Source organism: Balearica regulorum, chromosome Z (assembly GCF_011004875.1).
Source record: "Balearica regulorum gibbericeps isolate bBalReg1 chromosome Z, bBalReg1.pri, whole genome shotgun sequence".
Classification (NCBI taxonomy): Eukaryota; Metazoa; Chordata; class Aves; order Gruiformes; family Gruidae; genus Balearica; species Balearica regulorum.
This window is the reverse complement of record NC_046220.1, coordinates 32,733,983-32,749,379: the sequence shown is the minus strand read 5'-3', so window position 1 is coordinate 32,749,379 and position 15,397 is coordinate 32,733,983. Positions and strand designations below refer to the sequence as shown.

At 42.8% G+C, this 15,397-nt stretch overlaps 1 protein-coding gene across 2 annotated transcripts in view; it reads left to right on the top strand.

Moving 5' to 3' along the window:
• The first annotated feature begins 9,035 nt into the window (after positions 1–9,035).
• SLC44A1 (solute carrier family 44 member 1) overlaps positions 9,036–15,397 on the top strand; it is a 67,339-nt gene continuing 60,977 nt past the window's right edge. The window contains exon 1 of one of the 2 annotated variants that reach the window (XM_075740860.1): positions 9,036–9,358. In XM_075740860.1, coding sequence (XP_075596975.1) covers positions 9,332–9,358 — 27 coding nt within the window. In that variant the 5' untranslated portion in view covers positions 9,036–9,331. The remainder of the gene's footprint in view (positions 9,359–15,397) is intronic. The other variant, XM_075740861.1, reaches the window with a different exon arrangement.

Here is a 15,397-nt window from a genome sequence, read left to right as displayed (position 1 = left end):
ATATTGTCTTTACTGTGAGTGAGAGTAGTTCATCTGCCTCTCCTTTACCAGCATATCAGACACACTGTTTCACGCGTGCTTAATGACTTCCATAATGACTTACAAAAACTCCTCACAACAGAATGAATCTGCACTGTAAAAAACCCTGATCCCTCCTGCAAGCTCAGTAGCTGAGGCAGAGGTTATTTATTCCTCCGAGCCTGAGAAGATGTAGAAATGTCACAGCAAAATAGTCCATGGGCAATCCACTACCACAGAAGAGTTATTCTGAAGAAGGACCAAATGCAGTCAGCTATCCTAATTCTTTCATAGGTTAGCCTCCCTCATTGAAAAAGGTAGATCCACCCATTGGAGGGATGGAAGAAGTCCTCTCTTCCTATACCCAACCACCAGCGCTAAGCAGCAGAACAGGTGGAGATATTGTGGAATTGGTTCTGATCAGAGAAAAGTATCACAGTAGGATGACATTTATTCTAGGAAAGCCTCTGAGGTTAAGGTATTTGGCAAATGTGGAGGAATAAAAGCAGAAAAGGAGGGCAGGTCTCTCAATCGTAACTGAAGCTCCTTGAGACTTTCACTCTACCATTGCTTTTATTGCAATGGAGTTCTCTTATTTTTTTAAGAAATATTTTGACTAAGCAGTTTCTCATAGAAACTTGAAAACCACAAGTTCTTTAAAACTGGAACTTCTTATGGCAATACATACATCTTGCCCTAAATCTGTCAGAAAACAATTTTGATACCTGAAGTATAATGTCTGATTTATACTAGCATCTGCCCTTGGTCATTAACCCAAACATAACCAACTGTTCAAGGACTGAGGCATTCACTTCAAAAATGAGTTCTAAAAGCATCTGCAATACCTTAGTAACTAGCTGATCAAGTAAAAAAGCAGCCTTTTTACTTTTTAAAAAGAAAAAAAATGTGCAGTCAATTTCTTTTTTTCATATTGCAGAACAAACACCTGCTGAAATCTGGTTTTGTGGGATGGTCACTGTTTTACAACTGATAAGGAGGTTTTATTGTGTAAAGTCTGATGTCTAGCGTAAGTCATCTGAGAGAGTACCTGTGTTTTCTCCATCTACTCACAAATCTTCCTGCCTTACACTGTTTTCATTCATTCATTGCTCCTATTTTACAAACACAGACTTGCTATATCCTCAACCTGTCTCAAATGCACAGTGCATCAGGAAGCAGCAAGGGGGGCAGCTGCACCACAAGGGAGGTGAGCTTGTAGCCAGGAGCAGGGAGCTCAGCAACAAAGAGCCAGGACGCAGAGCAGCAAATCTGGGACTGGATCAGGGCCAGAAACAGTGATTGGGGTCAGGCAGACCAGAGACAAGGCAGTCTGATGTCAAGTCAGGCAGCCCAGCCAGTGGATCTAGGTCAAGGTGAGAAGTGGGCCTGACACATCTGCTTACACAACTGTGATGTGCATAGCAGTAGAACCTCACCATAACAGTAGCTCCAAAGGGAGAGGAGGGGCAGGCCCTCACCTCTGGCCTTCTCTGCAACAGTTTTTACTAGTGAAGGTGCTGATCTTGCACTCAAACAGCGTAACTATAAAAAAGAAAACTTAACTCAGCCAGCTAAACTCCTGGAAGGTGGATGTGCTCTGGGTCTGAAGCAAGAGGGAGAGGTTTCCTCATCTACTTCTAAAACTTGCAAAAGGCTTTCTGGTAATGAGCTATTACAAACACCTACCTTGGTGGTGTTTGTAACACCACCTCTCTAAAGTATACAACATTCCCACAGCACTACTGTTAAAACCCCCCACTTCTTCCACATTTAAATGTTTTTTATCTTTCAGCTTGAAAAATGTCTTATCTAATCTTTGGAATTTCAAAGTGACATACTTCGCACTCTCCCCCAACTCCTCCTACCAAAAATAGCTGCAAGAGCATCCCTGCCAGACACTGCATACTGCCCTGGGGTTTTTCCAGTGTGCCATGAAAACTGATAAAACTGCACTGTTTGTACCCAGGGTCTGCCAGAATCTCTATGGGCAATACCTCGCTAGCTGCTTTGGTCAGGTTTCTGGAATCTAAGCAGCAAGGTAACAGGGACAGTGACAGGAGGAATTCAGTCAGTCATTAGCACTCATCCTATTTTCCCCCATGTTCTTAGCCTGCTGCTTGGGTCCCTTTACCCCAGTACCTCAGTTCTGTGTCATTAATCACAAGCTCATTAATCCTGCAACAGAAGTTAAACACTTTTGCTTGTCTGCCACAGATGTAATGATGTCACAGCAAAAGAGCTATTTCTCAGTGGCACCTGCTCAACAGCGATGTATCTTCAAGTGAAACAACATGTTTGGCATGTCAGATATTATCTATAGGCAAACTGTTTCTGCTTTTATTTTGGAAATATTCTCCTACCTGAGAACTTAAAACAATTGCCAATGGAAGCGTTAATAGCAGGAAAACTGGTGCAGGTGACTAGAGGCTGAAGTTTGAATGGTGTCAGGAAGAAGCAAAGAGCAACCAGAACACTCTGGAGTACTGTTAACGGTTATGGGAAAGGCAGAGAAAAAATTCCTGCAGACAAATCCTGCTTTCTACACATTATGAAACAATTTACTTGGTGGATATTATTCCAGTATTTAGGAATAATTTGCCAAATGAAACAGATGTAGCCAGAACAAAACAAACCTAAAAAAAATTTGACTGATTGTGTTCCTGTAACATACTTCTGAATTTGAATGAACAATCAGAAGCAACTGTATCTCTGCAAATTCTGCAGGTGAGACATAGCGTCCAGGTAATCAAAGATAAAGCGCTGACAAGAAAAAATGCCCATACTAGTTAACAGGACTTGCTCTTCCAGTATCAGCCAATGTTTTTTCTTCGGTGTTTATACCACAGTGAGTATTGCAGATATGCAACGATTTTTTTCCCCCTCACCCAAGCTTTTTGTGGCCTTAGATCCCACAGCTGTTAGTATGAGGCTTTGTCAGCGAGCACAAGCCAAGGGACATGGGCAGCCTGATACCTGATACTGCTGAGCAGGTGCAACCTATATCTACTGGAGCATATGTATTGTTCACAGTACCATACAGCTGTCCAGCACCAGTAAGGATGGAAACACTCCAGCTAGATCAGCTAGATCACACAAGCTCTATCACTTGCAAAGTTTAAATTATTTTCTTAAATAACAAATGTGTTGGGGTTGGTTTGTTGTGGGGTTTTTTTTTTTTTTTCTGAAAGTCAAGATTAACAGGAGCTGATGGATACACAAAACTTCTGAAAGTGCTCATCTGTTCTCCGTGCCAGAAAAATTAACGTAACACTAGATTTTCAAACATTCTTATGATCACTTACAGGCTTTCACTAGCCAAGCACTTAGTAATGAGTTTAAAGTCAAACATGTCTACATGTGTAGGAAACATGCAAATTGAGATCCTCAATTTCAAATAAATCTTGATGCCTGTTAATGTTCTTCTCTGATGATGTTCTTTTTGGAATTGGAGTGGTGGGCATTGCATACAAAGAAATTGCTTTTCAAATTTTTAATACCCTTATTGTAAAGGTGAACATGAATGATGCAAAGAACAACCAAGCAGTGAGGCTGGGACCTTTAAAACCCACCCTGGAAGGAAAATGTCCAGTGAATTTCAGTGTGAAGCCCCTCTTATCTTCTGTTAGCTTCCACTTCCAGTTGCATTGACTGTATGTGTACTGCCAACTGCAGTATAGAGCTGAATTATGCTGAGCCCTGTGGCCATCCCATCTCTCCATCCACCCTGCTGGTATAACTCAAAGTTTCAAAAGAGTACTTTCAAGGACTCATGCACAGGATACCCATCAATATTTTGAGCTCCATCAGTGTCTATTCACATATATTCAGTATATGAATGAGGGTTTGTGTCAATGATGAAGCACTGTTTGGTCTTAAGCCTGCACCTGAGTTGAATGCCAATTCTGAGCCCACTGTAGATGTTCTCCACAACCAACAGTCCAGACCTGTGCCAATCTAGGAACCTCTAGTTGGCCATTACTATAACTGAGCTATAAAATCCATCACAGCCTAAGTCAGCCTCTGGAGACTTATGTCTCTACTCCTTCTCTCTCATACAAAATACTATACAGAAACCCAGAGCCACACAACACACTGAATATTGCCATGTCTCCTTTCTTGTCTTAATGAGAAAAAACTGAATCTTCCCTGATGAATGCTTCCTTGCATGACATTAAAGAGTGTAGAATGGAACAGTGCCTCCCTCCACAGCCCTTCTTCCCTAAGAAAACAAATGGCAGGTCTTTTTAGCATAGTTTTTTTTTAGGCAATGACTTTTCTCCAAGAGATTTACTGCAGCAACCTTACAAGAGATTTGTAGCAGGCACTGCTCCATCTGTAGTCTTACATCTTCCGTGCAAGAGCCATAATTTTCCCAGAGTGAAATGACAGGAAATCATAATGGCTAATCATGTATTATGATGATACTGTCTCTACACGAAGGATTGCACTTGTCTTTCTGTGCCTCCTCTGGGCAACACAAAACTTTCTTACAAAGCTGAAACATTTTTCTGGTTGCTACTGTGACATCGGTTGGACACCCCACCCCCCACTCAATTGCACTGTCCCAGCTATTTTAAAGAACATTTTCTGAACAGTGCATTTCACAGGGGGCTGGATACTGCATACGGAACATTTCAGCTGCAAATTGCTAGCACAATCCTGGCTCAAGTCAATAACAATGTAAATGTGTGACAGGTGTTTCACTTGTGTGAAATGATCTACTCAAACAGTTCTCCATGCACAGGTGTCCAATGTCAGAATGAAGTCCAACAGGTATCAGTGCAAAGCAGCATTTTTCCATATAGAAAGGATATCTATTTTAATTTCATTATGGCATGAATCAACTACTGTAGGCAGAAAGCATATGCTTAGAAAGCCATTTTGCCAGTCCACTGAAATATTCTTCTAATGGATCATGAACATTATTAATAGCCACCAATGGAAAGGTCCTGTACACCTCTGTCCTCTTACCAAAGAGTTACATCTCTAAGAGTACAACGGACAAAAATCTTGATTCAGAACAGGGGAAAGAAGATTGCACCCTCCTGATTCATCCAGAAAACTCTCTGCTGCTTTCTCTTTCCTTAGAGTCTCCAGTTCTCAAATTGAAACAGACCTAATGTGACCAATTTATGGGGCTGCAGCACAAAGTAGAATCACAGCAGGTATTCTGACTTTCCCATTAAGTTCACTGAATTGACCTGTTCTTCTGTGGTCAGACAGGCAGCAAGAAGAAAATCTTAGCTTTAACTCGTGAGAGCTCAGACTTACTGAGCAATATGTGACTTCTCTTAGTCAGAGATGGAAAAGTCTGTAAGAATCCTGCTGGTCTGATTTGCAAAGGAGGATCACTCGAATGCTTTTGCCATGACTGAGTAAAATTCATAACTGTCAGGATCTTCAGGGTACAACCTGGAGTTTGAAAGATACGGGTTCAATTCTCTGCTTTGCAACTGGTGTCCTGTGTGACTTGATACGAGCACTCATGCTGCAATTTCCCGGCAGTAAACAAGTGCAATGGCATGGCTGAACTTTTCAGGAAGACAATCAGTTTCAGGTGGATTCTGAGATATACAGGATAATGAGGCCACAGGGCTCTGAGTGGATCAGTGGGCTTTATCCCCACATTGCTCAGAGGTGGGCTGACATCCTATTTGCCATATGTTTGCTGGAATGCCTTCTTGCATCATACTTTCATTAGTATTCTGATGAAATCAGCAGAATCACTCCTAATCCTGCACGTGTATAAAAGCCAACAGTTCATCTGTTCACTGGGCACGTTATGGAGGGAATATGTGTGATTCTGTATTTAAACAGATTTTAAAAACTCCAAAACAACAAAACAGGAATATTGAGGCTAAGCACACAGGATAGGAATTTTTAAAAATGCCAAGCAGTTGCCAAGCATTCATAGGTGCAGGTTTATTGGTAGGTGGAAGAAGTCAGCAGAATGATAATAAGCTGAGTTTGTCTATTAGAAGAGGGAGACAAATACACAGATTGCCACAACGCCTTGCTGGTGCAATACTCATTTTTTAGTCTGCATGATGCAACTCTTCCCTTTCATTAACAGTAAGGCCAAGTTTGGACTTCTTGATTGAGCAGGTAGCTCAGTACTGAGCTTGTCTGAAAACTCCATCCCAAAACTCATACTTAAGAACATATGCAAATGGTCTAAATTTCATTTCAGAATTTACAAGGTATTCATCTCATTAATATGGAACGGAAGCTATCGATCATTTTGTACCTTGGAAAATCCTTAAATATGGGTGCCTAAGGTCAGGATCCTACACGTGGTGAGAAAAGGTAAATATTATAAGACAATTCCTGCTTTCTGGAATGTTTCCCTACCATCTTTTTTGTCCTCCTCACACTTCCCAGAATGGAAGCAGTTTGGATAAAACCTACAATTTACTCAATCTGAGCATTTTTTGTCATTTTAGGGCCTTCTCTCTGTTGCTGTCTCCCTTTCTTAGTATCAGATGGTACTTCAAAAACTCTAACCTGTCATTCTGAGTCTAGCAATGAAATGAAAATATAGATAAAGCTCATCCTTTTTTGGCTGAGAAGGGCAGACTCAACTCTGTTATAGAAAAAAAGCTAGATTCTTATTAACACTAAATCTGGGCGGTCAGATTTGCACTTTAGCAGGTTGTGACATAACCATGCCTTATAGCAGATTACAATCAGCTTCAGAAAGGAATCCATAAAGCATAATTAAAAAAATGCACTTAGGCATATGCTTAAAGTTCAACTTCTGTATTACTGAATTAAAATTCAGCAATTCCCATTTCAATCCCTTCCAGTTTCTTCCCAAAATACTAATCTGAGTAAATATAAAAGCAAGTGCAGTCATGAATAAGCAAGAACCTTTTAACTTTTCTTTTCCTTTATGTGACTGGCCAAACAAAGCACAATTAAACTAATGACAGCCAGACATCTACCACTGCTGCTAGTACTGCATCCCTGTAAAAAACTCTGGCCCAGAGATAAGGGCAATTACTGTGGTGATCATTTCTAACAGATTTGTCCAAATACTTTCAACAGTTGTCACATACTTACACTAAAACCCAGTTACCTACGCTACAGCTGGTACGTTTTTGCAAGATTTTCCATAATGGCTTCCCCAGCCAACAAAGGACTGGCATTTTTATATTACTGTAAACCTACTATTCCCCCCTACACAGCTGCACAAAGCTTTTGATTATTGGCTAGATTGACATTTTCTATTTTTATTTTTAAGTGTCCACAAATTTGGGGGCAGAGACTGTGTTTTAATCCATGACAATCTTCTGATAACCATGTTGAACATGTTTAGTCTACATGCAAAAAGTAGGAGGCAGTATTTAATTACCATGACAACACTTTGAGATCCTAAATGAAACACAAGAACTATTTCAAAAAAACTGAATTTTGTCTATTTAACAGACTGGCTACATCACATCTGTGGCATGGATATCATGCTGTTGTTACCCAAGCAAATGAAAAAGACAAACACTGGGACAAAAGTCAATTTTATAAATGGCAAAACTAAGGAACAGAGAAACTGAAGTGACATGTCCAAAGTTACAAAAGAATTGACTATGGATTTCTTGTTATCTATTCCTGTGTCAATCACAAAAGAACCATGCCTGCTAGAGAGTGTTCCTACAAAACAGTTCTTTGATGGTCACACCTTTGAATACAACAAATACTTAGATAAAATGAGGTGGAACAATGAGAAATAATGACAATGTACACATAAGTGGTAAAAAGATATTTTAACCACGTTAGAAAATATGAAAATTGTGAGCAATTATGTTACTTACCATTAAACTGAGAAGAGCTAAAAAAAAAGTATGATTCACAATTCACCCACATGCCAGTTTTTGCTCTATTTTGGAAGCCTAACGAGACTCCTGCTTTAGTCACAAGGCTTCTTTTCCTCACTCTGCCTGTCAAAGGATCATTTTAAACTTAAGTCATTGCAGTGTTATTTCTAATCATGGATGTTCTATGACATTGACTAAATTAAACCTGCTTTACAGTTAAGATTCAGAAAAAAAATATTTTGACTTAAGAGTATCACTTAATATGTTTAAGCCATGTTCAAACAAAACTGCTGGGCCAGTAAGCTTAACTGGGCAGCACGTTTTCAAAGAGAACGCTCTGAGAAAAGCTGTCACTTTTGCTGCCATTAATGTCTACAAGATGCAGCCAGGTAGTTACTTCACTGGTTCAGAAGCTCTGAGGCATTTGTTGCTATCTGCATGGCTTTGGAACATAGTCTAGCCTACAGTTCAGAGATTGAACTTTTATCATTTAACTATGCATCAAACATCATCCTGTTGTTGTTCATGAAACCAACTTTTTGCAGTTACTGAGGCATACACCTCAGAAGAATGACACCTGCATCTGTGCCTCTGTGAAGGTGACAAAGCTTTCAAAAATCTGCTGCAAAAATATAGCAACCAACTGTGAAACCAGGGGATAGACTAACATCTTTTGCATTCACTCGAGGCTACCATTTCAGCTGATCAGGTACTCTCCCCATTACACCAATGATAATAGCTAGTCTGGAGAATGGGATAAACCACAATGAAGGCACTATAAAACACAGACCTGCCAGGCTGCAGTTTCTGAAGCATCTCCCACCAGCAAGAAGAGGTACCTCAAGGCCCCTCTTACGCCTGTAGTTCGAAGTTACAAAAGAACTGACTACGGATTTCTTGTACTGCAAAGCTACGCAAGCAGCTCTCGTCTCCCTTGCAGGGAGTACCAACCACTTGGAAACCGCCCTGCCGCGAGCCCAGCAGCTGTCCCCCATGCCGCTCCCTCCTCACGGGAGTCGAAGGGAAAAGGGAGAAAGGCCTGATCGGGCCCGGCTCCGGAACGGCGGCAGTCACAGCCCCGAGTAGGCCGAGCCCGGCCCCCGGCGACCGGGCCAAAGCGATTGCGCCACCGGAAGCGACCTGCGACGCGCGAGGGGGGGCGGAAACGGGGGCGGAGCCACCCTGCCGGGCAGGTACCCCCCGCGCTGCAGTACGCTAGCCCCGCCCCGAGGGCCCCGCCCGCCACAGGCCCCGCCCCTTCCCCTCAGCCGCGGCCGCCGCCGCCGCCGCCGCCGCCGGGGGGAGGATGAGGGGGTGCCGCGGCGGGGCTGGTGCCGCAGCCGCGCTCGCCTGATCGGGCCCAGCGGTTCCCCGGCGGTCCTCCGCGCCGCCTCGCACCTCGCCGCCGCCCCGGGGCGGGCCGTCGCAGCGGGTGGATGCCCAGAGCGTGCCCGCCGCCTGGCGCCTAGCAGCCACCGCCAGGACAGAGAGTCGCGGACACCATGGGCTGCTGTAGCTCCGCCGCGCAGGTGAGCGGCCCGCGCCCGCCCTGAGCCCTGATGCCCCTCTCCTCTCCTCTGGCCATGCTGTGTTCCCCTCCCCCGCAATCCCTGCGCCCTCCACCGGGCCTTGCTACCTGGCCTGCGGGCCCACTGGCCCCCACGGCTGTATGACCCCTACCCAGCTTTGTCCATTATACTGTCCCATGGCTGTGCACCCGCTTATTCCCCCCATAGCTGTGTTCTCCGGTGGCCGTGCATCCCCTTTTACCCCTCATAGCCCTGCTCTCCCATGGTTGTACACCACTTTGCTCCCTCCCAGCACCGTAGCTCTACTCCTATGGCTGCGCATGTCCTCGCTACACCTATAGCCCCGCTCTCCCGTGGCTGAGCACCCACTTGCATCCTCTGTAACTAGACTCTCCCACGGCTGTGAATGCCCTGCTTTTCCTTACCCCCCTCGCCCCGCCAACAGCTCTGCTCTCTCATGACTGTGAACCCCTTTACACCCCAGCCCTGATGCACATAACTGTGCATCGTTTTGTCCCCCCTATAGCTCTGCTCTTCCCCCTTATGGCTGGCTATGCAGCCCCTTAGTCACCCCCCATAGCCCTGCTCCCACTATGCTATGCACTTCTACCTCCGCATTGGTCTGCACACTGTTCTGTGTGCTGCTTCCCCTGTGTATCAGCATCATCTTGCCCCTTCTTCCTGCAACTCCACTATCGTTTTGCAATCTTTGCCAGTCCCCTGCCGCAGCTGCATGCCTCCAGCTCTGCCCTGCCATCTCGTGTGAGGAAACTTGCCGTGTCCAGCCTTTCCACCCCTCCCCCCCCCCGCCCCCCATGTCCATTGCTCCTGGAAAGGGAGACAGTCCTATTCCCAGCCCCCTTCCCCACTCCAGGACCAAGGGTTCAGGTGCCTCCCTGCATCCTTTCCCTTTGTGTAACTGGCCCCATGCACACCTCTTATTTCCCAGCTCGGTTTTTCTTTCTTCCCCCTTGCTCTCCTTTGCCCTTACTGACGCCTTTTTTTTCCCCCAGAGTGGTGCTGCCAGGCAAGGCACAATCGGGAGCTCCACCCAGCGCTCCAGTTTGCAGCTCTGCTTCCCATTTTAACTTTCCTTTTGAACAACACGACCAGGGCTATACTGTTTTTCGGTTGGCTCCTTTCTGAAGGCTGTAGGACGAACGATCATGACTAACACTATGGCTCTGCCTTGCTTGCTTGTAAATGTTAGTTTCATTTGGCTGTGTCAGTTGCAGTGGCTGAATCCAGCTTCCAGCAGACTGCTTATGTGGGAAAGTCCGTCTCTGCTGTCCCAGATGACTCATCACAGAGATGAGTTTTTGTAGCTCATCTCTTCAGGCAGATGTTATTTTTTTTTAAATAAGGTCTCTGTCCTTCCAATGCCAAACACTGCAGAGAGCTGTCCAGTTGCAATAGGGAGCATCCTTTCCATACAGCAAATTTTGCTGCAAAGAGGAAGGCAATCAGCTTTATGGTGCATGAAGAAATGGTTTGAATTTCAGAGAGGGAGGTATATGCCAAATGTTAGGGAAAGATTTTTAAGTTGTTTGGTCACTGCAGTAGGCTGCCAGGGGAGAATGTAGAGTCAGTATTTTTTGAGGTTTTCTAAAAACCACATTAAATAAACACTGTCAGGAGTGACTTAAGGAAAGCTGATACAGACTTGGAGCACTGAGAGTGAAGTTGATGTTCTGAAGTAATGTTTCAAAGTCTTTTCCAAGTTTATTTTCTGTGATTCTTATCCAAATTGCTTTTCCTAACTGTCTAATAGGCCCTTTTTAGCTCTTTATGAATTTGAATTTCTGTTTGCTGTTATGTTCTTTTCTCAAATGAAAATGGAGGCTTATTTGTGGATAACATGAGACCAAAAGCAGAAGAAGTAGAGTATCAGAAGGTTTAAATATCTAGCTTCTTCATAGGTTTCAACTAACTGATTTTGTTTTTCAGTGAAATCTTGTATTCCACTGTCAGGGTGCATGATGATAATAGTATGCTACTGAACCTTTCATTTGCTTTCCTTATGTGTGCCAAGATGTGGAACAATAATTGAGCTTTGTATCCCATATTGTAACTGAAGTATAAAAAATGGTTGTTTATTTAATTCCTTAGCCATGAGCAATTGTGTGCATCCTCAGGAAATCCAAATCAAAGGGTACTTGCTGCATATGTTATCAGCAGCAGTTTTGTCTGGTATATCGATTGCAGAAACCTTGCTGCCAACAATACAGCATTACATTAATGCCTAATGTCTGTCTTATCCTCTCATCATTAACAATAAATGTTGTGTTCCTCATCTACCATTGTCTTTATACTTCCCCTCTATTTCCTCTTAAGCTTTCCTTGAGCAGGAGTCCATCAGACGTTCCTTCATGTTGCATCACTTATCATTTCTCCTTGTGTACCTTCATCTTAGTCTTTGACATACAGTCTCCTCTTTGTCATGACTCCTCACCCTCATTCCTTGTGACTTTGTTTTTCAAGTTGATCTCTCATTGTTTATTTTTCGGCTCTGTGGCCTATTTGATCTTCATCTGCTAATCCTCATTTCTGTTTCTGTGAGAAGTTATTACTTCTGTTTTGATTTTGCCAGCTATCTTATCTGATTACTGCATCTCCAAGTCCCTTTCTCATGACTGCCACCTCCTCGTCTCATTTATGATAATGCACCTACCTGTGACTGGTGGTTGAACCAGGCAGATTTTTTTGACATCTTCTTCTTCGTAACTCTCATTTCATACTCAATTATCCTTTTTTTTCCTTTTTTTCCCCAATGCATTTCTCAGTTCCTTTGCTTTGCAGGCTGTCTAGAGCTCTGCCTTAGGCTTTTTCCTGTATCTCTTCTCCTGCAGAATCTAAAGGTTTCCAGTGAAAAACTGATTAGAATTGGCATGTTTACCTTTCCTCAGCACTCTTGCCTGCTACTTGCAGTGATGGATTCTCATGTTTGCTCTCTGCTTTTTCTGCCTTTAACTACTTAGCCTGACCCTAAAGCCCCATTTATTCAATTTTTCTGTTTTAACTCCAAATTTCTGTTTTTTACCTCTTGCTGCAATCTTATTCCCTTCCTAATTTTATTTTGAGCTATAGTCCTCCATCCTCAGAACTGACAGTCAACTCTAGTCTGCTTCCCTTCTTTTCCAGACTCCTGGAAGAGAAAAATTTACATTTGTCATCATACATTCTCTCTTCTTTTTTCGTACTAAATTTCCTTCCCATCCAGTTTCTGTGCTCTGCTGCAACTGCCTTCTTCTGGCCAAGTTGCAAGGAGTGCCCTCCTTCCTTGCCCTCCTTGACCTCTGCTGCTTTCGATACTGTCTATAATCCTCTACAACTTGATGTCTTATTCTCCCTGGGCTTCTGTAATGCTGTCCTGATTTCTCTTCACTGCCTTCTACTCTTTCATTAGTAGTTCTTCTCCTCTACTGCTATCTCTGCTTGCACGTGTCAGTTCCCCCCCACCCACCTTTTGTTAACTTACCTCCTATTCTACCAAATTTGTCAACTTGAACTGCTATAAGTAATGTTAACTTAAATTTAATACAGCCATACCAGGCTTTCTTCCAGGTGTGCTCATTCTTTCCTGTTGTTCCACTGCTGTTTTGCCTGTTGAGGCACTTCATTCTGGAATACTTCTTTCCAGTGTATTTTTTTTTTCCATTTCAGTCTTATTCCATGCTTGCATGAAGTCCTTTCGCTTCCCCTGATGTTTTATCTTCTGTGATCCGCACTTGTTCTTTATCGTTACAACCAGAGTTCTCGTTTACATGTTGTTCCTTTTCGGTTTTACAACTGTGTCATCTTCTTTGTTTCTTTAGGTGATCATGCTATTCACTTATTTAGGTGGACTTTGCTGTATTTTTTTGTGCTTGCTGTCTCTTGACTCTCACCATCTTGAAGCTTGAGCTTATTGGGCAAATGTTGTACCATGTCAGCTACAGTTTACAGTTGTTTTAAAGCAGTCTATGTACTTGTCATTACTTACCATGACCAGCTCCTCCTAACGCTTCTTTGGACTCTAGTTGTTTGGCCGAAGTGTGCTGACATATATGAGATGAAAACATTGTAAAAGGACAGGAGGAAAAAAACCCAACAAACAACTCTGTGTGTCTTGTCTTGCCGTGCTACTGGTTGTCAATACCTTCATGTGGTTTCAGCCCACTGTCTTCCCTTGCCATATCTTTATCATGAGCTTTTCAAGGTGGGCGCTTCTGTCTAGGTGTGTCTCTTTCATTGTGGATCTGCTGTGCAACACAGCTTAAAGTTTTTACTCATTTTTGATACAGGTAGTTTTCTTGTGTTGGTTTGGAAGTGATCTTTTCTTCTCAAATGTTGAGATCTTTTGAGCAAATGGTGCCGAAGCTCTGAGATGACCGAATAATCACGTTTCTTTCAAATCTTTAGTTTCATTAAAGAAATAATACGGGTTTTGCAGTCAAGTGGCAATACTCTTCCCTTTCTTTTCATTTTTCTTCTTTAGTGGTGTTTTCTGCTGTCTCACAGTAGTATATAACAGAGAAAAAGACAAGCACAGTTTGTCTTCAGAGTAAACAGCATAAAGGCAGTTGACAATCTCTTATAAAACTGGATTTACAGGAGATCCTGTTGGAGTTCATAGCTCCCACATCACCCTAACTGTTAGGCTGTGCTGTAAGGTCTGTTTGATTGAAGTAATCTGTACAGGGTTTTGGGGGTTTTGGTCTGGGTTTTTTTTAAGCAAGCAAACTTAGTTTCTAGTGTAGCTCAGATTGCTCCACTGATCTGGTTTATAACAATGCAAACTTTGTGGAGCTGTGTTTTATATCTGAGGGGACAGAAAGTCATAGTTCATGAAGGGAACAAATTGTGGGGAGAAGCAGACCTTAAACTGCTTTCTGTTGCGGTAGCTGTGATACAGAATCCATTCCGCCTTCCGGCTCTCCGCAGTTGAAGTGGCTGATTGTAGTTAAAAGGTATTTGCTTTGGCAAGATGTTATAGGAAACAAGACAACATATTGAGGTTTTAGTGTTTGTGTTGGGTCTGGGAAATACTGTGTGTGTTTATTTTGTCCTTACAGCTTTGTATGTTACTGGCTTAACCTAAGATATGTGTGAGAGGAACTTGAAATCTTGCTGGAAATTGGAGGCATGACTGGGATAAACAAAGCACGTGTTATACTTGGTGGTTTTAGTGGCCTTGGTTTTTACAAGACTAAAAGAACTTGTAAGACAAGATGAAGACAGACCATCCATTAACTTTCCCTTAAGCACCTGCTGTCAAAACAACACAGAATAAATCTAGAGTTCTTAACTCTTTAAAGAAAATTTGTAGCGCTGGTGAAACACCTCTTCTGAGCTGTTACAGACAGTACAAATCATTAATTGTACTTCAGCCGTATCTTCAGTTGTCAGAGGTTCTTGCAGTCAAATGTCTGAATATAGAGGGCATCAAACTGAGCCCATTTCGTTGTGGGCACGGGTACTATCATGGAAGAAGACCGGCTGAATAATAGTGTTGATAGGCAGAATGAGTTGTGAATTCTACTTCCAGGAGCTAGAAAGCTTGATTTCCCTTTCAACACATTGACGCTTCCGTTCTAGCCTCTGGCGAGTAGATATAGTATGAAGGATGAAGCATACAAGCAGGATCCAAGAACAGTGCTAATGAGTCAGGCCTCTCATGAAGTTGTTGAATACTTTTCTGTATTTCTGGTCTGTGAGCTCTGTTCAGTTCCTGTGAAGCATCAGGTGTCCTTTTACAAATGCTGTCACAAGGAACTGCACAACCTCTGCAAATAATTCCTTTTGATCTTAGCACAGAGAGAAGTATTTCAACTATGTAGCTACTTGTAAGTACTCTTTCAAATTCATTGCGATTTTCCCACTGAGGACTAGCTCCTTCTGAAATTCAGACTATCTTTCACTTGTGTCACATCTTAAAACTTTTAAGTAGCACATTATTTCCTTTACTTTGTCAGGTAACTCAAAGACTGACTTTTTTTTAAGCGCTTCAAGAAATGGTAGTTTGGATTAAGAACAAGCATGGAACATTGCATCCTGACA